This window comes from Rhamphochromis sp. 'chilingali' (assembly GCF_963969265.1).
Source record: "Rhamphochromis sp. 'chilingali' genome assembly, chromosome: 7".
Lineage (NCBI taxonomy): Eukaryota > Metazoa > Chordata > Actinopteri > Cichliformes > Cichlidae > Rhamphochromis > Rhamphochromis sp. 'chilingali'.
In genome coordinates this window covers 22,069,346-22,089,637 of record NC_137934.1, presented here as the reverse complement: position 1 = coordinate 22,089,637, position 20,292 = coordinate 22,069,346, and the positions used below count along the sequence as shown (strand labels likewise).

General features: G+C 41.2%; 2 protein-coding genes across 2 annotated transcripts; one reads left to right on the top strand and one right to left on the bottom strand.

Annotated features, from left to right (window-relative positions):
* Positions 1 to 5,574: 5,574 nt before the first annotated feature.
* LOC308399437 (tetraspanin-8-like) lies at positions 5,575 to 14,935 on the bottom strand. Its single transcript, XM_080886700.1, has 9 exons — positions 14,786 to 14,935; positions 13,381 to 13,437; positions 11,132 to 11,251; positions 10,920 to 10,994; positions 10,286 to 10,381; positions 9,528 to 9,647; positions 8,365 to 8,397; positions 8,183 to 8,266; positions 5,575 to 7,263 (listed from the first exon to the last, which is right to left on the bottom strand). Exons 1-9 carry the CDS (start codon positions 14,843 to 14,845, stop codon positions 7,177 to 7,179), a joined length of 732 nt encoding a protein of 243 aa, XP_080742826.1. The 5' UTR covers positions 14,846 to 14,935; the 3' UTR covers positions 5,575 to 7,176.
* A 252-nt stretch (positions 14,936 to 15,187) lies between these two features.
* LOC308399860 (uncharacterized protein) lies at positions 15,188 to 17,926 on the top strand (the record flags this gene model as incomplete). Its single annotated transcript, XM_080887271.1, has 4 exons — positions 15,188 to 15,946; positions 16,091 to 16,373; positions 16,501 to 16,691; positions 17,896 to 17,926. The coding sequence occupies exons 1-4, from the start codon at positions 15,531 to 15,533 to the stop codon at positions 17,924 to 17,926; spliced, it is 921 nt and encodes a 306-aa protein (XP_080743397.1). The 5' UTR covers positions 15,188 to 15,530.
* Between the last annotated feature and the right edge of the window lie 2,366 nt (positions 17,927 to 20,292).

Below are 20,292 nucleotides of genomic sequence, written 5' to 3'. Positions count from 1 at the left end.
TGTAAGTCCCAAAAAACTGAATATTGGAACTGAAACTAAATTGTAGAACTGAAACTGAATGGTGAGAAGTGAAAATGCAATTATATCTTTGCAGGTGGTCTCCTCTCTACAGGAGCTCACTCTGCAGGTGGGGGAGAGATATAGGAGAGGTGGAGAATGAACTCAACCTGGGTGTGTATTGTCTTGTGTAGTTTGGGAGATGAATGGATGATGGGATGGGTGCAGTTTTCTCTGGGGTGGAGTCGGGTGGGCTGCCCCGGACTCTGTTGGGCTGGGCGGTGCTGCTGCTGCAGGCCCCGGTCCGGAGGGGCGTGGGCCCCCTTGCCCTGGCGGGTTCCAGAGAGTGGGGGTGCCTACTGCGGTCAGCGGGGGAGCTGGCCCCAGGGAGGGGCCGCTTGCCCCTCCCTTTCTTCCCTCCCCATCCTCAGCTGCCTCCCTATTCCCGCTCTACCACACCCACCCACACACGCAGGGCTTGGGGTGCAGGTATGTCACCAGGGTGCAGGGGAGGCACTCCCCCTCTGTCCCCTTCTGGCCGCCTGTGCCTCAATTTTATTCTGCAACCTAGACATCCACATTACTCACACTCTCACATAACACATACATATAGGGCCTTGGGGGTGGGCACGTTTACAGCATCCAGAGGATGGTCGGTGTATTCCAACCCACCTCTGGCGCCGGTGCCCTACCCTCAATTTTAAATGCATATAGACACTAAGGGTTTTCGGGAGGAGCCGGGCTGCTCTCTGAGAGGAAGCAGGAACCATGCTCTGCTGTGTTTTAAATGCACTTTAGAACAGCACACAGCAACACTACATATGAGTGGGCGTAGGGAGGTTTGGGGTCTTCACTCACCCCGGTTCTGTTAGCCGTCAGATTGGGGTCTGGGATGCGGGGCCTCCCTGCTACTGCAGATAAGGAGGTGGTCCGCTTGCCTCCACCCCAGAGAGAAGGGTTACATCTCCTGGGTCTAGGTGCGGCTTGCCCCTCTGGGGGGGTACCTGGGGGGGGGGGTACCTGGACCTGGGATAAAGAGTATGTTTGGGGAGTGTGACTGTCTGCGCAGTGTCTATTTGTGTCTGTCTACACGTTGGGTGAGTGCCGAGTATTTGGTTGTGCATATGGGGTGGGAATGCACGTTTGTGTCCGCGTGCGCATGTTCGTCTGTGTCTATATGTCAGGTTGGGTCTTAGACTCAACCTCTCTGGGTACATCTCAGGCCCTCCAAAGTACGGAGGCCTATCTCCCCTCACCACACTCCCTGCCGGTGGCTGATGCCCTCAGACGTTGGTGTGTTGGTGGTCCTTGTCGACTGGGGCTGGGCGCTCACTCCTGGTGGACGATTGGCGGGGCCTGGCGCCTGTGGACCGGCAGAGCCCACGGGCACGCCACTGCAACCCCCTCTGGCCTCTTCTCCGTAGCTGCTGGGTGACCTCTCGTTTGGGGCTCTACTCAGCTCTTCCCAGGAGGGTGACACGGTTCCCCCCCTTTTGGTGGTCCTCCTCGGGTCCTCGTACTCTGGGGCCTCTGGATGTCGGGGGCCTGGATCTCCTCCATACCTGCTTCATGCCCTGGGGGACGGGGCTATGGCTCCTCACACTCCCTAGCAGATCGTTACATGGAGAAACCTTTGGAATACAAGCATGCTGATCCACACAGGTATGCACACAGGTAGGGCTGCACGATTAATCGTTAGAAAATCACGATCTTGATTCATACTTATGTGCGATCTCATTTCCAAATGACAACGATAAAAAAAAAAAAAAAAAAAGACGACGACGATTGTACCGCATTTTGATCCGGGACGTACTCTGCATGAAAACAAGCGCTCACTCTTCCTGCTCAACAAATAACAAGGGCGGAGCTTTATACCACGTGATACAGAAGCTGTGCTGTGCCATGTGATGCTAAAAGTAGCAGGGAAAAAACAACGGAGAGCACATCAGGGATGACGAGAAAGTCACAGGAGAAAATCCGTTCCGGTCAACCACCCAAACATCAATAACGGGAACCTTATACAGCGCTTCCCTAGACCCGTCGAACTCCCGCAGGCACAAAGAAATTACGGAGGCTATCACTTATTTCCTGACCAAAGATATGGCTCCCATCAACACTGTGCAAAACGAGGGATTTAGGAAAATGATCAACACCCTAGACAAACGCTACACAGTGCCGTCCAGCAACTATTTTTCTATTGTGGCACTACCTGCTCTATACACGCAGCGTCGAGCAACGGTGGAGACAGAATTTCAAGCAGTACAACATTTTGCGGCAACAGAAAAACGTGAGACATTTCTTGTTTTTTATGTTTATTTATTGTTTTTATGTTCAGTCTCAACTGTTACGAAGTTGATGTGCAGTTAATAAGTGCAATAAATATTTATACTGGAAAAGAAAATCGTGATCTCAATTCTAAGCCAAAAAATCGTGATTCTCATTTTATGCAAAATCGTGCAGCCCTACACACAGGTGTACACACGGGTGTTCACAGACGCGGACTACACCTTTCTTGGCTGCTGCCTCAAAGCACATTGTGCGCTGTCTATCTTGCGTGCTGCACAATATCGTTTAATATTCAGTATCTACTGATAGTTAGTTTATTGTGATGGTGCTGTTTTTTTTTTTATTATGTTGCTCTTTTTCTGTTTGCTTTCTCTTCTGTTTTTTTTTTCTCCATACAGGTGACCCAGGTGTTTTGTTTGTTTCTCTTTCTTTCTTCCCCACTTTCTCACCGTCTCTTCTTCCCTCTGGTTTTCTTTCTCTCCCTCTCTTTCTTTCATTCTTTCTCCCTGTCCTATCCCCCAGTCATGTCTGTCCCGTTGCAACCGAAAATAAAATAAATACATAATTATAATAAAGGTCAATCAAATGGACCAATATGGCAAGGCCATGATGATCCACGTGGTAAAATAAATCCGCTTGGCATCTTTCTTGGCCTTAAGACAACAATTCTGATGGCTAAAGATCCAAACGGGAAACAAACAAAAAAAAGAGAAAAAAAGAAAATGCAATTATTCGAGAGCTGCATTTTTAAAGGATAAAATAAAGTTTCAAAGCAAATGAATTCAGTTTCAGAATATAAAATTCAATTTCAATTAGGTGACGATTCATTTTCAAACCAACACATTAAATTTCAAATTAGGATAATTTGGGATAATTCGAATTCAGTTTTAAAAAGCATTTATTCAAGTTACAATTCAGATTCAATCTGAGCACTTCAAATTTTAATTTAACTTATTCAAATTCAGTTTTTGATGGCACAAAGTTCTGCCCATATGGAGCAACTTCCAGGTACCCACCCAGGGACTCCAAGAAGGCTAAGTACTCTGAACCACCACTCAGCGCATAAGTGCAGATGACAGTCAGGACCCGTTCCCCGACCCAAAGGTGCAGGGAACAAACCCACTTGTCCACTGGGAGAAATCCCAACATACAGGCAATAAGCCGAGAGGATACTAGGATACCCACCCCAGCCCCTCTACAGGAGACTGGTTCCAGAGCCCAAGCCGGTACCTCTCAACCTCACGCACTAACTCGTGCTCCTTACCCACCAGAGAGGTGACATTCCATGTACCAATTGCCAGTCTCAGTAGCCAGGGATCAGTCCGCCAGGGCCTCTGCTCCTGGCTGCCGCCTGGCTCACAATGCACCCAACCCCTACAATGCCTCCTGCGGGTGGTGGGCCTGCAGTTACAAACAGTATCCCTCGTTCCTGATTTTTAGTTCCAAGCACTTCTTATAATGACTTATTACTGGTGAAATTTTGGATATATTAGCTCTTTATAGAGTGAAATTGCAGGGGAGAACATATTCTATAAGCCTTTAATATTTAATAATATTTTAAGCTGTAAAAAAAAAAAAAACCCATACCTTTTCTTTTTGGTATATGACCAAAAATAAACTTTTGTGAAGAAGAAAAAGTGATAAAGAAATATTCCCTTCAAAATGTATCTTTCCACATGCCAAGAATTTGTCTTGGCTAAATGATTTAATCAAGTAATAGTGAAGCAGTAGTGGCAGAGAGGGTGGCATCAAGTGATGATGGACCAGAAGTGGCTGTAGGAACTAACTGCGGGAGGGCTGTGGCTGGTTATGGGCCTTCAGGTTGAGGTGACATAAATGAAGATGATAGTGCACCAGACGTTTTTTTTTAAACACCAGTGTAGCTTTACATGGCCGATGTTTACTTTTGAAATTATAACCCCCTTGGAACCTTGAAGGTTGGTGCTTTGGTCCTGGATAGCTGTTATAACGCATGAGCCTAAATAATTGGCTTCCAGCTTTCCTCCTTTCCTCTGCTGATTACTTATATTGGCTCTTAAAACCCTGTCACTGACTTTGAAGTCAGCATTTGTTGTTGTCCTTTTTATTTTGTTCTTTGTCTTTTCCACTGCTTTGCTAACATGCTCTTTCACTAGTTCCAAAAGCTGTTTGTTTTGTAAAGTCCTGTTACAACTCTTCCTGCTCACATATGCTTTTGTCAGCCTGTGAAGCAAAAGGGAATTTTTGCCTTGAATCAGAAATCAATCGGTGTCATGAATATTGCCATGATTTCTAGATCGGGGAAAGCAAACAACCTCTGGCTAAGCAGCAGGCACAACACAAAATAGGTAACTTGTCAGTCCAGGACTCTGCAGTCTATTTACACCTACAGGCCAGTCAATGGACACTCTTTCAATGATGAGGATGTACACAGCCTGGACTGGGAGGAAAGCTGATTTGAGCAGAGAGTCAAGGAGGTCATTTGTGTGAAAAGGGAAAAACATCTCTGAAACAAGAAGGGAGCCTAAGGGTATGCTGTGATTGCAGCCATTCCTCAACTCTCTGTGAATATACTTATACTTTACTATACTATACTATATTATATACTATGCTTATTCGTAATTTATGTCATATTTCTGCTATTAATTGCTTGTTATGGATTTTTTTTTTCATGAAGGCCGTGCCCTAGTGCCCTCTATTGACGAGTCACCAGCAGTGCCTAAACCTAAAGCTCACTGAAATTCTTAGGCTTGCACTATTTATCCATGTTAACCAAACACCATATTCAATTTACAGAGCCAACCTTGTATTTCCTTAGGCTACAAACTCATCAAAACAACAAGCATACAATAGTAAACCATAAGCCAGAGAGAGATGGTATATTGCTCAGTGTTATTTACTTCCTGTCTGAAACATTTCCAGGGTGATATGATTACTGCCAGAGGTGAGGAAATACATTATAAAAGAAGAGAGTGAGGCATTGTGTGTTTTCAGTCTCTAGTTTATTTATTAATGATATTAAAGCAGAACATATAGCAATCCTGTAACAATATATCTTTAACTTTAATACATTGGTAGCACTTTCTATTACAGCTCTGTAATAAAGTGGTGACAGAAGGGTAACAAGGGAGAAACAAGAGTATAATAATGTGGTAATTTCTTAGTTGCTACCATGCAATTACCAAAGTAATATAAGTAATATACAAGTAATATCATGGCAGCAACAGTAGTTACAGTTGAGTAATATTACCCTGAAATTTATGTAATAGAATAATAAGAGCCCCAAAACGGGGGGGGGGGGGGGGGGGGGGGGGGGGTAATAATATGGAAATGCAGCTCTGTAATAAAATGGTAATAGCAGGATAACAAAGACAAAACAGGACTGGAATAATGTGGTAATTTCTAAATTATTACCACTCAATTACCTCTGGGGCAGTTTCTGTATAATGAGCAGGAAACAGAGCTGCAAAATGCAAAACTGTCTGTTAGAAAGTGCTGCCAATACATTTTCTTTTTTCCATTTTAATGACAGATGAGTTTTCTGTCAGTGGATGATCTATTTTTCTGTTTGTCACTTAGCTTTTATCACCATACATGACATTATGATAAGTAATTTTTTAGTCATTTTCTAGTACACATACGCTCCAGTTACACAAGTGTACCTTAAATGGACAAATCTGATTTTACAATTCAACCGTAGAACAACCACAGAAAGACAGTTTTCACCTTAAACTATGATGACTCAAGTGCTTCCCACATACAAAACAACAACAACACAGTTTTAAAATTTATATGAATTCATTGTTTTATATTTCTTATGGGGTGATCGTGGCTGAAGAGTTGGCAGTTCGTCTTGTAATCGTAAGGTTGCTGGTTTGAGCCCCAGCTCCGACAGTCTCAGTCGTATTGTCCTTGGGCAAGACATTTCACCCGTTGCCTCCTGGTGGTGGTCAGAGGGCCCGGTGGTGCCCGGCAGCCTCGCCTCTGTCAGTGCGCCCCAGGGCAGCTGTGGCTACAATGTAGCTTGCCATCACCAGTGGGTGGATGACTGAATGTATAAAGCACTTTGGGGTCCTTAGGGACTAAGTAAAACGCTATACAAATACAGGCCATTTACTATTTTATCATTTACTTTACAAACACAGGCAGGTGACAGCTTAAGTGCCATTCTGACTTGGTCATTTTAACCCAAAGAGGTTTTGACTTCAATTTGAATGTAATAATAATTTAGATTAATGACCCTATCTCAGAAACAGAAGGAATCAGTCTTTCACTTCTCATATTTACTTATTTGTTCTTAACCAGGGGACAAATCAGTGCATGTTTAAATGTAATCCAAAAAAAATCAGTTCAAGCTAAACAACTCTTTAACCTCTTCAGTGAATGTCATACATAAGGACAAAACAGCCAAACAATCCAAACAATTTCAACTACACAGTTGGATGTTTGTTTTTGATTTTTGTTTTGATCTAGTGAAGTTTAGTTGGAGTTTTCATTGTTTTTAATGCAACCAGAAAAAATTTCCTATTCTCAACAACTTCAGCCTCCACGGTTTATCAAAGTCAGATTTAGAGGTTCAACTTCTTTTCATTAAAAGGTCTCTACATAAGATGTGTAGAATACTGCATACCATCACATAACACATAAGAGACATAAGGCTTTAAAAAATGTTTTGCTTTCTAAGCTATGCTTTGTACATTGGAAAGCTGGACAGAAAGGCAGCAGTTTCTGTCTTGAATAAAATCCTGCAGCATGCCACATTGCCATTTGTTTGCTCTCTCTCAAGGCAAACATTAGTTTTTTTTCATAAATCAAAGTAAAAAAAAAGAGGTGATGTCCTGACCAGAGAGTTCTCTTGTGGTCACCTAATGCAATGGTTGATGATCAGAGGACATAGCTGCATGGTGGTTCTCTTCAGTAGCCTTTCATGGCAATGCCTCCTCCAGTGTCATTACGTTGGACCTGATGGATCATGAAGATGGTAATAAGCAGGCCCAGTAGCTATAAAGACAGGTAGATGAACAGGGGGTTAGTTCACAAAAAAGGTAGGCGATAATATTAAAAAACTACAGTTCAACAGCACTGGTGGTGAAGCCCGCTGAGGATGACAATGATGTAAATGCTGCAGCTCCAACACGGCTATTACTAGCTTTTACTCAGAAGCTGAAGAGGAATTACCAGCTTTGTTGCTAATAAAGCGGTCAACGTGCTACCTGTATTTATGTGCTACACAATGATGTATAGTCGACACACTTGAGAAGGATTCATGTCTCAGTGCTTGACAGTGGTGTGGCTCAACAAAAAAACAGACCTTTAAAAGCAAAAGGATAAAGAAAATATCATTCCTCTCAGTTTAAATATTTTAAATGTTTTGTTTTTTATTGTAAATAAAACATGGGTTTATCACATCTGAAAATCAAATTTAAAAAGCAAATTAACATGGGAACTTGGAATGTAGTTTTGTGGGTCAACATGCAAATAACTCATGTATACTATTGCGCCCATACTTGTGTTAATCATAAAGAATTATTACCAGCAAATATCCACTGGAAATGCAGTCATGACCAAAGGTTTTGGCAGTTGAACTGTCTGTTTTTCTTGGGCTTTCCCTTTTCAGTTTTTATTTTTATTTTTTCACATTTCTTTGATAGAGTGAAGCTAAGCCTTGAAGGTACAGTAACAACATTACTAAGGAATGAACACTAATAACATTAAACAGTATTTAGCAACAAAAATGTAATCATGTATGCAAATAAGCTAAGATTCTAGCAAATGTCTGAAAAAGCATCTTAGAAATGCTACTAAGAGTTTTAATTTCCAAGATTTTTTTAAAATAAAATAAGATCTTAAAGAACAATGGAGTCACAGTGATATACAGTGATAACCTGTGACAATAAATGAAAACAACAGTGAAGCTTACTGCTGTCACAGCAAATCCAAAGAAGAAGCCCAAAGCGATCTTGAAGAAAATGTCTACCACCGAAAACATGACGTCACCGCAGGACTGCAGAAGAGAATGGAAGATAGTTATTACATGGAAATCTATCAGAATGGCAGACTGTAGTGTTTGGATTAGCTGATAGGGGTTGGGGGATTAAATACCTGTGCAAAGACTTGCTGTGGGCCTCTGGTTCCCTGTAAGAAAACAAGAGGATATTGTGTATTCAAATAGAAACAGTTCATTATTAACTTTCAGATACATGTTATAAAATATAAATTACTGTAGGGCAAAACACAGTTACATTTGTCAATGTGGAATGGATGGCTGCAAAATTACTCAACTTGTAATTTCAAAGTGACAATCTGACACTAATTTCACGCAAAAAGCTTCTTTAGCCAGGAGGTGTATATTATGTCAGAGCCAGGCACAACTCTTAATTGCTCAAGACTTTGGGTGTTTGCCACGGTGATAGTTACTGGATCCTGTTCAGGGAAGTTGCTGTGGTCTGCTCTTAGTCCCACTAGCCACTGAGCATTGTTGTAATGTGTTGTCTCCTTCCATATGCTCTTCCAGTATTGCTCTGTTTCTAGCCTTGGTGGTGCTGTTCTCACATTGTTCCCCTGCCACACGCCTTAGATGGTTCTGTGGAGAACAGCTGGTTAATTCTCCTGCCTTGCATCTCTCTTGTATACCTCCTCAAGTGGCTGGCCAAGGCTGTGAGTCTTTGTTTGTCAGTTTTCTAGGCATCAGGTATGGACAGTACTTGTTAGGCACCTTCTTCATCACAGCTTTCTGCAGCTCAGATATTTTGCTAACTCCCTTCTATGCTACCTTGATCTTGGCCTCTTGTCTCCTTCTCGATGGAGGGTACTGCTCCTTGTGGCTGTTCATCTTGTAGCCAGGGAGCTCAGTGATCACTGCTGCCAGAGAGTAGATCGATTGGTTTTGGTTATGGTCACAGTAGGGATTGCCCACAGTGCTGTATTCACATATTTTGTTGTTCAGAGGGTATTTCACATAGCCTTGGTAATCGACCCGGTGAGCTGTTCTCGCCTTCAATGTAGCAGTTGTTCTTCTTGCTTGGTACCCAATCCAGAGGGTGGAGATGATGATATCTCCCCCCTGACCTAATTTTCTGGCTTCCCCTTGCCGTAGCATTTGCAGTGTACCTTGTCAATCTCTAGTTGTGATGGTAGTTTCTTCTTCTGGATGTTGGAAAACTAAGCTACTAGTTGTTTCACCATTAGTGTAGATAGCAGAATTAGTCATTTCCTGATATTCTTTGTTTTTTTCTTAAAATCCAGTTTTATTTTACAAAACTAACCTGAGGTCTGGTTTTGCATGAGGAATATCCTCCATATCCCAGATTTGAAGGACTGCATTCACAGGAATTGGGAATTTCCTCACCCCAGTCGTTAGCGCTCACTATTCCACAGCATTTCATCTGTTAACACATAAGAGAATGACTTCAAATAATTGAAAATACTTAATGAAGTTCTGCACTAATGTAAATGTGTCAATAAAGTAACTATAATGTAATTATTAAAAAACAATTCAGTCGAAAAATAATTAATAAAAGGTTTTCTGTGTAAGGTGGAGTCAAAAAGTTACTTGACACCAAGCATAAAAAGAAAAAAATATTATCTGACTAAAATTTCAGTTCAGTCCAGTTCATTTTTATTTCAAACGTGTATATTTGCCATCATTTTGTCATATCATTCCATTCTTTTGTTTGAAAAGGAATAGACAGAAGTATACACTTATTTGGCCCTACCCCCACAAATTTTACATCTCATTCATTTAGTTTTCTTTTAGTCTCAAATTAAACAAATTTGGTTGATCTCCCCTATCAGGGTTGGTCCTTGATCACTTCTGAGCCCTTCCAGTACCACTGCTATTCAGATCACTACCTGCAAGTCCTGTATTGACTACTTGTACAAGTAAATTTGGGATTTCACCACACTTGAGCAGACATTGGACATGACCCTCTGTATCCTCGCTATTCTGGCTATATTGGCTATATTGGCTATTCTGTTCTATTTGATTCTACTGTCATCAGGTTAATAGTACAAAGAACATTACAGATTGCTGTAAGGCTTCAAGCATATCTCTCAAGGATGGTTCTTTCATGTAGGGCTCTGCTAGTTCACTAGAGGTACTGTAGAAGATAGTCTTTGTCTGCAAAGAAAAAAAGAATATATTTAGTATCACGGTAAACAGATGAGAAGCTATATTATCAACAAGACAGACAGAGAAGGACAAAAATCTCAAATATGCAATGAATGAATACCCAAAAACAAGAATAATTAAAGTAGAAAAGAAAACAAATTCTATTTCTAAAATTATTTACTGGCTTCTTTTAATTCACTGATGAATTTCCCACAAGAAACATTACTAATATTTTCCATACTATCCATTAGGTCCTATGGTCATGTCCAATTAGGACAATTCATTAATACAGGCAATTGTTAATGTGTGTGATAGTGTTATTAAGGTGGAAAGAAAAAAAGGAATAAATAATTAAAACTATGTTGCTGAGAGAAAGGCAAGGGTTTTTTTATTTTTATTTTCAGACAGAAAAGGAAGGCCACTAGATAACAGTAGTAACTGTAACAGAAACACAGATGTAAAGTAATACAAAGAAAGAGAGAAAATGTGATGAAAAAAACTTGCATCAAGAAAAATTATTGGACAGGCAGAGAGGAGAAGAGATCACCTGGTTTCTTTGGACCGCTACAACGATGCCAAAAATCATCATGATGATCATTCCAATGCCCATAAATCCTGCAAACTGTACATGAAGGAATGTTAAGAACATTAAAAGAATCATCACTTTGTTCTTGTTTTGTTCATTGTGAAATTAAAAGCAACAAAAAATAAACAGGTATCACATCATTATCTTGTTTGATGCAGGGGTCCTGTACTTACTATTTTGAGGACGAGGGCTTTCTCAGAGCAGGCAGCGTAGATTCCCAGGGAGGAGACACCAAGGACACCAATGGCAAAAACCCATGACCAGCCCAAGCCTGGCATACCAAATGCTGACAACTGCTCGAGAAAGAACAGGAAACAACACAAACATTGCATTGATCCTTACTTCTTGGAATAAGCAAAAGCAAACACAGTTATCAGTAACATGCTAGACATGAATCTCTGGTTCACATCAGATTGAGTCTAATATCTGTGCCATCTAGCCATGCTACCATAGATCATAAGGCAAGCATTTCAAAACCTAAACCAGGCCATGCCAGGACCATCCAGTAAGTCACATTCAGTGAAGAGGCCATCCACTGTAGTACCTTCTCAGGTTAGAATAAATTTGCAGTTGTTAGGCTTAACTAGCACAACATCAAATTTACTGAAGTTTTAGTAAAGAACAGGTCGAATCAGACAGTGTTAACAGACATTTATAAAACTGTAAAGTTGTAGTCACAGTCTTCGTTCTGTGAAGCAAAGACAGCAGTGTGTGGATTAGTCATTTTTAAAATGACGTAAAATGTGAGGGTTGTCCACTGGGAGCGCTGTGGAACACACCAAAAGCAGATCAGCAGGCAAAGACATCAGTGGAGACATCCTCTCTGCTTTAAAGCCTCAAACTTTCCTTTCTGATTAAGATTATAATTATGGTGCATGAGGTGACCGTGAGCCATCTCTCAGTTATGCTGCTTTCCATAATGCACTGAGCACTTTTCTGCTGCTCCAGTCCTTCCAGCAGCAATGTGATTTCATTCTGCACATGGCAGTTTATAGAAAACTGTTTATGTAAAATATATAACTTAAAAATGGTTATTGATATTAAAACTACTCTTTTGTTACACAATAACAGAAAGTTGAAATACATTGTGTAGGGCAAAAACACAAACTGGTTCATACTGGAGCATATATATGGATATCAAATTTCAACTCATTAACAATGAACATCGTGGAGACTGTTATCCCCCAGATGACTGCCAGACTCACAGGCTACAGGATATGACTGTAAAACCTGATTACAAGTCCTGGAAATGAACTGGAGAAAAAAGAGAAAAAAACTGTAGATAAACAAACAAAAAAACACTATTTCATTTAGTGACAACAATGAGCCAAAACATGTACTCCATTAAAAGCTCTGTGTTTCTGGTTTGACAATTTTGTCAGAGCCAAGCTATAATTACTGTTACAGAGAAAATGAGTTGTGAGAGCGTTAACTTCCCCCAGGCAGCATCTGTTCTGTGTTAAGAGCAGAAATGAGAGCCTCCACTACATCTGGACAGCTGCCTGATTCTATATAAACACGCCGAGTCCTTCACGTCGGCTGAATCTAAACATTTCAAAATGAGTGTTTTCCATTTCACGTGCGTGCTTTTAGAGAATTATTGTATACACATCATGTCCTGACTAAATCTGGTTCGGGGCTCAATGCAAACCAGCTGCTTTTGTCTTTTGAGTGTTTGTTTCAAAGCATTACTGAACTCTGTTTTTATAGAACTCTTTCTTATCAGTACAGAACAAAGATCCAACCATAACCTGTCATGACTTTAAGAGTGGTTCATGATTAAGTCAACACAGATAAACACTTGATTATTGTATCACCTGATGAAGGCAAATTAAAAACACAACTTGCAGTGAGTGTTTACCGAAAATAGATACTAAGCAAGGGGGGAATTATTCTGGCTTAAAGCCAGACCTGATTTATTATTCCAGACTTTGACAGGAAGACGGCCACATGGTTTATGTAAGAACAGAAGAAAAAACATCTGGAGTGGGAGAGTTGTTTTTATGGTTGGGCTTTCATAGGTTAACCACAAGAGGAGTAGCTGTTCTCTATTACCTATGCTACGTTATGACAGTCAACGGCAGGGAGTTGAGAGTGGTATCAAAGCTGGACACATGAACTAATATCAGTGAAAACAGACTTATGATACTGATTAGTCCAAAAGTGTCTGTAGGCAGACTAAAGAAATTTAAATAGTGTGGTCCTTGTGATTTTAGTTCTTTGTTGAAGGGTGACATATAATCATGATATTTCCGCTTGGCTTTCTTTCTAAGCTCCGTATGTATGAGCCTAATAAAATCAACACGTTGAATAATCAAAGCATCACTGTGGAAATCCCAATTCCACTGAAGGTATTTTTGGCTAAAAAATATCATTCGCCTTTCTTTTATTCTGTGTCAACAGAGATGTAGTTGATGTTTACCTGCACAGCCATGGCAGTCGCCCTTACTGCCAAGTAAATCAGCACACATCCCAGGATCTGTGGAAACCGAATCACAGTGTTCAGTTTGTGTTTAACAAAATTAAAGCTCCAAGTATGGTGGACTAAGTGTGCTAAAAAAACATTTACAATAAAGGCTTTGTAAACAGTGCACTAAGACATAATTAATAATAAAAAGTGATTATCTTATTTTAAAACTGAAACTTGCATGGTTCAGCCAGGGAAAACCTGCCACATTTCAGCGCTTCAGCCATTTTACACCTTTAAAGCATGTCAGCCATTTTAGGTTACACAATCTCTCTTCCTGAGATGTGTAATCCTGCATGCAACCGTTAAGAGCTTTTGTCACTTCTACACTGCACAACATGAGGGCGACAAAGCTAAAAACCTGATCAGAGACTTCCTCAGGCCTAGGCATGTTTCCTGGCTGGTGAAAACACCCAAGAAACATGGATCTGAAACTGTTCCAGACCCAGGCTATTATTATTCTAAAAGTAATTTAATATAAGATTTTTGTTTTATGTAATTTGATTTTAAAAACTGTTTTTTCAAAACATTATTACAAGTAAATGTTTGTTTGTTTGCATGTTTTGTGTAAATGGATGGAAATAAAATCAATAAGTATGAATAAAAAGAAAAACCTCTGTGTTAAAAATTGAAAATTAATTATCTTTTAAACCACATTTCTCATTTTATTCTGTTTGACTGCACAAGCTCATTGTTTTTTTGTATTTTTTAAAATCATTTTTAGTTCTCTTACTACAAAGACGTTAAAAGGCTAATCAAAGCAAAAACAGCTTCTTCAAACTCCACCTTGTTTTCCCCCACCCTGCCTTTTTTCCATTAGGGTAAGCTAAAAAAAAATAATTAACAAAGGAGAGGAGAAGCTGCTCGGTGGTTGGCTGGTGGAGTGAAATATGACCCTGTTTTCTTCTGCTTTGTGTGTGGGGGGGGCTTTTTACTGGAAATTACTGAGCTGAGCAGTTAACCACATTTGTATTTGATTGCTGTTTTGGAAAAATATTTTGAACATTGAAGCATGTCTTCATTAATATGATCAAATTTGATGATCATATTTTGTTTTTGTTTTTTTTAGTATAGTACAACAATTTTAGTTAAAGCTGAAGGTATTTTTTCCTAGTTCATCCTTTTTTTTAGCATGTAGGAGTAGGAGCTATTCACAGCAACTTCATGGCTTTACTTTGTTTGTTTTTGTTTTTTACAAAGTTTTTTCTTGTTATTTTAGTTATATTTACATATTTGAAATAAACTCTATTCTGTTCTACTCTATAACATAACGTACGTAAAATCGTCCTGGAAAACTGAACAAAACACAAAAATATTTTTTAAAGTTTAAAATTAAATTAGAAAGAACGTTTTGACTTACCATAAACAGCACATTGAAGAAAATAAAAATGCACTTGATGCATCCATTAATTTTCCCCATTTTCACTTTTTAGAGAGTGTCTCACAGGAGGTGAAGCAGTGAGGTTGTAGCTCAGAATGTAATGATGTACAGGTTTGCGTGCTCTGATAAACTCCGCAGACAGAGAATGTAAGGGGAAGTAACATACAAAGAGCTGCCCTGTAGCCAAGCCCTCGTGTGTACGGGACAACCTCCTCAGACATGCACTAATAGAAAAAACTCAACTTTAAACTGGAGCTTGAAAACTGGAAACAAAGCAGAAAAAAGGCTGATTATAAAACTGCAGTAAGCATAAAGCAAAAGATTAAAGTTCTGTTATTTGGTTTTACAGTTTTTCTTGATTGCTTAAACACTATAACCAGGCCTCTAAACTAAAATTTCAAAACCGTAACGCTACTGTTCAAAAAGCTCACCCATTTCCCTGAACTATAAACACTATTCCCTGCTTTGACACATGACTCAAATTTGGTGAACTGTTACTGCAAAACTCTACACACAAATCCCTACATTTTACAGTGCTTACACCATGTAGTCATTTAGAAAGCACTAGCATGCAATAATGTTAACTTAAGTCAGCATAGCTTGAGCTCAATTAGCACACAATTAACCAGGTGGAAACACTAGGAGTCAAAATTTAGCACACACCAATCAGAACCTGCGATGGATAGATAAAAGGGCCAAAGTCAGCTCATTCAGGTTTGAAACAATGGATCCAAAGAGATGCAAAGGAAGAGGACGTGGTGGAGAAAGAGGACGTGGTGAAGGAGGAGGACGTGGTGAAGGAGGAGGACGTGGTGGAGGAAGAGGACGTGGTGATAGAGGAGGACGTGGTGGAAGAGGAGGAGGAGGTGGTCTAGGACAACAGGAAGGTGGTGGAGGAGGAGGGAGAGGTGGAGGAGGAGGAGGACGTGGTGAAGGAGGTGGAGGTGGAGAACGACGGCGACAAGGAAGGGGAAGAGCAAGGGCAAGAAGACAGTCAGTCTCGGATGAAATTCGAGCCACTTTAGTTGACCATGTCCTTGTCCATGGGATGACTATGAGGGAGGCTGGGCAACGAGTACAACCAAATTTGAGTCGCTTCACTGTTGCCTCCATCATCAGAACCTTCAGAGAGGAAAACAGGTAGGTGTACTTGCAGTAAGACTGCTTTGTACAGTAACGTTTAAGTTACTGAACTTATGTGTCTTGAGTTTCAGTATGTTTCCATTATTTGCCTGTAAAATGAATGTGTGACAGTTACAGTAATGAGTGCTTCTATTTTTGTAGGACACAGAGACGACCACCTGGTGGAGGCAGGTTAAGGCTTTTGTCGGAGGAGCAAGAGAGGGAACTTGTAAACATGGTAATTGCAAATAATGTAATCCGCCTGCAAGAGATTCAAAGGAGAGTGATTGAGGATGATCATCTTTTTCGAGGCATAAATGCCATCAGCCTCTCCACAATTGGCCGCATCCTCCGAAAGAATCAATTCCGGATGAAACAGGCATACCGAGCCCCTTTCGAACGAAACTCTGACAGAGTGAAGAACCAACGTGTGGAATATGTTCAGGTATGAGTTTTGATACTGTATAAAGTATTGTGTACCATCACAGCATGGCAGTTTATGCTGCCATTTCAGCACTCTTGAACTGTGGTTCAGGGTACCGATTGACTCTACTGTGTTATGTGTTCTGCAGAGAATCTTTGAGATTGAAGGACGGCCTGTTCCCCATGAAATAATCTTTGTGGATGAGGCAGGTTTTAACCTGACCAAAAGAAGGAAAAGGGGGAGGAACATAATTGGCCATCGGGCTATTGTAAATGTCCCTGGTCAGCGTGGGGGGAATGTCACTATGTGCGCCAACGAGGGGTACTCCACCGCCATGCCGTACTAGGACCCTATAACACTATGCTTCTCCTTGCTTTTCTTGATGGTTTAAGACAACATATGTTCCAGCTGGACTACAGGGAACCAGCACAGCCAGAGCAGCCTCACTACGTTGTTGTGTGGGATAACGTCAGCTTCCAACGCGCTGCTCTGGTTCGTGACTGGTTTACCAATAACCCAAGGTTTTCTAATATCTTTCTGCCTGCATACTCTCCCTTTCTAAACCCGATAGAGGAGTTATTTTCGGCATGGCGGTGGAAAGTGTATGACCGAGAACCTTATGTCCGTGTTCACCTCCTTCAGGCCATGGAAGAGGCCTGCCTAGACATATCAGTAGATGCATGCCAGGGGTGGATCAGGCATGCAAGAGGATTTTACCCCCGCTGCCTGGCTGGGGCCAATATAGCCTGTGATGTGGATGAGATTCTCTGGCCTGACCCAGACCAAAGACAAGATGCTGAGGTGGGATAATGTTTCTGGTGTGTGTTGTACTGTATAGTACATGAATGACAATGTGCCACTGTACATACATTGGTTGCGTCTTTTGTGTTTATCATGTGACAAGGGTTTTGAAGGGGAGAACCATAAGCAACCTATTTGTTTTGGAACTATTGTTTTGAATTAATTGTACCAGTGTGCAAAACTCTGTTGTAGTGTGTGTGTTTTTGAGGGCTTGTGTTTGATGTCTGAGGGCAAAGTTTGGTTTTTCAGCAGGAGTGAATAGTTTTGGGTGTAGAGCTTCATTTTGACCTGGAAATAGGATGTTTGGGAAATTGAGTGAGATGTTATGGATTTGTGTTTACTGTTGTGAGGATATGAGGCGTAGTTTCAAGAAATGTGTTTTAGCAATCGAGAAAAACTGTAATCAGCAGCCCCAAGCTTAGCCCATCGCCTCTGTCATTTGTGGTGCACCTGTAAGGACAACATGCCGAAAGGTTGCCAGTGATTTTTGTTTTTACAGTGACATAAAAAATCAACTTAATTAACTTCTCATTGAATAAAAGTTAAATAGCTAAAAGATTAATTTACCAGGATACACACAATTTATTAATCCTTTATTTATCCAGGTAAAAGAAATCTCATTGAGATTAAAAATCTCATTTCCAAGAGAGACCTGGCATCAAAATGCAATTGAAAATGCAAATAGAAAAACTGTCTGCAGCGAAAAGTGAATATCCTGATTACATTTTACTTGTCTGTGCAGACTCAAGTTCTACCCAGATCATTTAACATGACGATGTTTGGAGACACCCTGGCAGATATGAACAGGAATTTTATCAAAATATAACACTACTGATAAGCACAGCAATGTTCCTGCAGAGGAAGTGAATCTGCTTGCACAATTTAGTTTTTTTAAGAACACAGCAGTTTTCTTAAATATATGGTCAGTGTTGTTTCTTGCAAATATATGAAAGAAATATTGCATTTCTTGGTTGACTATGCTCAGCAGATGTTTGAAAATAGTGAATGAATCTTTTTGTTTGTTTGTTTGTTTGTTATTCTTTTCCTTCCAATAAAGGTTGTTAGATTTGGTTAAAAAAAATTGTAAAAGTTGAAAACAGTTGTGGTTATAATTAAGGAAATCATATGGAAACCAGAAAACCAGATGTTATGAGAGCCAATCTCAATATCAACAGATGTAGTCTGAAATAACTGAGATTTTTGTTACCTTTTGTCAAACAAAAATATTGAGTAGTACACAGAAAGTCTTAGTCATGGCATCTACTTGCTACATTTACAGAAACAGGTGTTGGCTTGTAGTCTGAAAACTGATAGAGATGTGCCTTATACCTCTGATTCTGCTTTCAGAAACACGTGGTTTCAAAAACAAGTATATGATTAAAAAAAATAACATGTTCTCAGGAAACACTGGCATGGACTTAGTGGCTTTTAGCCTCATGACATCCACCACATACCCAGCCAATTATTAAACAAGGTTCGGTTGCATTTTAGCACTTAGTCCAGATTATTATTTCCATGTTGGTATACCAAAAGGGGAAAATATTGATGTATAAGGGTATATGTGAGCTTGTCCTTACCCCAAGCAGCAATGACTAAAGCACGATGCTCATTTTGCAAATCCTGCTCCTATTTACATTAAAACAAAGACAAAAAGGTTATTGGTATGTGCTTAATTTAGAACTCAGAAGAGATACCAGCTCTTCTTACGCTGCAAAAACAGAAAAAACCCATCCGAGAAATTGCTACAATATCAGGAGAAGCAAAATCTACATTTGATACACCTTGAGAAAGAAAGAAAGCACTGGTGAACTCAGCAACCTGAAAACACCTGGACATCCATGGAAGACAGTGTTAAGTGACGGCTGTGTGTAGACAGGAATAGGACCCAAGGTGCAGACTCCAGAGACAGTCGTGAACTCAAAACAGCTTTAATGTAATACTCAAAATATAACATAACTGGAAAAAATCAAAATAAACTTAAACCGGAGGACTGACAGAACACACAGCTAGGTAAACGGTAGATCACGACCCAGACAAACCAAACAAGGAGCCAGAAACAAAAAAAAGTGCAAACACCGGAGCCCGGAAAGCAACATAACAAAACACAGGCTCACGACAGGCGCAGGGGGCCAGGAAAAACAGTTCAAGGGGGCGGCCCGGAGGCTGACGGCCCAAGAGCCCAGAAAAGAGTTCAGGGGGCCTGCCGGGCGGGAGGCTGAACGGGCCCCTCGGACCCTCCAGCGGAGACAGGAGACGGCTGGAGCGGTTCCTCGGACCCTCCAGCGGGAACAGACGGCTGAAGCAGTCCCTCGGACCCTCCAGCGGAGGCAGGTTGCTGGACGGATGACCGAGGAGAGGAGTGACGGTGGCGTCGCTTCCTTCTAGACGAGGGAACAGGAACCGGTGGAGAAATGGAGACCTCCTCCTCATCCTCCGACCACACAGCCACCAGGAAAAAGGCAGGCGAATGGACAGGCGAACAAGGTCCCGGCTGGTGTGAGGAAGGAGAGGAAGCCTGTAGTGGCGATGAGGCAGAGTGTGCGTTGTCCTGGGGCGGCGGTGGGGAAGATGTAGTGAGTGAGAGAGCAAGCTCACCAGCCCTGACTTGCTCTCTCCAGGCAGTTATGGTGTTCCCCAACTCAGTGTCCTTAGCAAACTGGCTAAGCCGGGGGTTATATTGAATGATGGCCTCCACCGCACTCAGCCCAACTGCCATGGTCCTTAAATCCGGGGACTGGGCGATGCGGTCGAGCAGGCTCACCATCTGCTCCATCTCAGTGTTGTACTCCGAGGAAAAAGAGTCTGCGGGGTCCATGTTCTGGTCGTGATCTTCTGTTAAGTGACGGCTGTGTGTAGACAGGAATAGGACCCAAGGTGCAGACTCCAGAGACAGTCGTAAACTCAAAACAGCTTTAATGTAATACTCAAAATATAACATAACTGGAAAAAATCAAAATAAACTTAAACCGGAGGACTGACAGAACACACAGCTAGGTAAACGGTAGATCACGACCCAGACACAGAGAAACACAGGGCTTAAATACACAGAGGGAGCAATCAGGGAATGGATAACAGGAGGGAAACACAGCTGGGGCAAATCAGGCCTAACAAGACAAGGGGAAGCGAAACCAGATACATT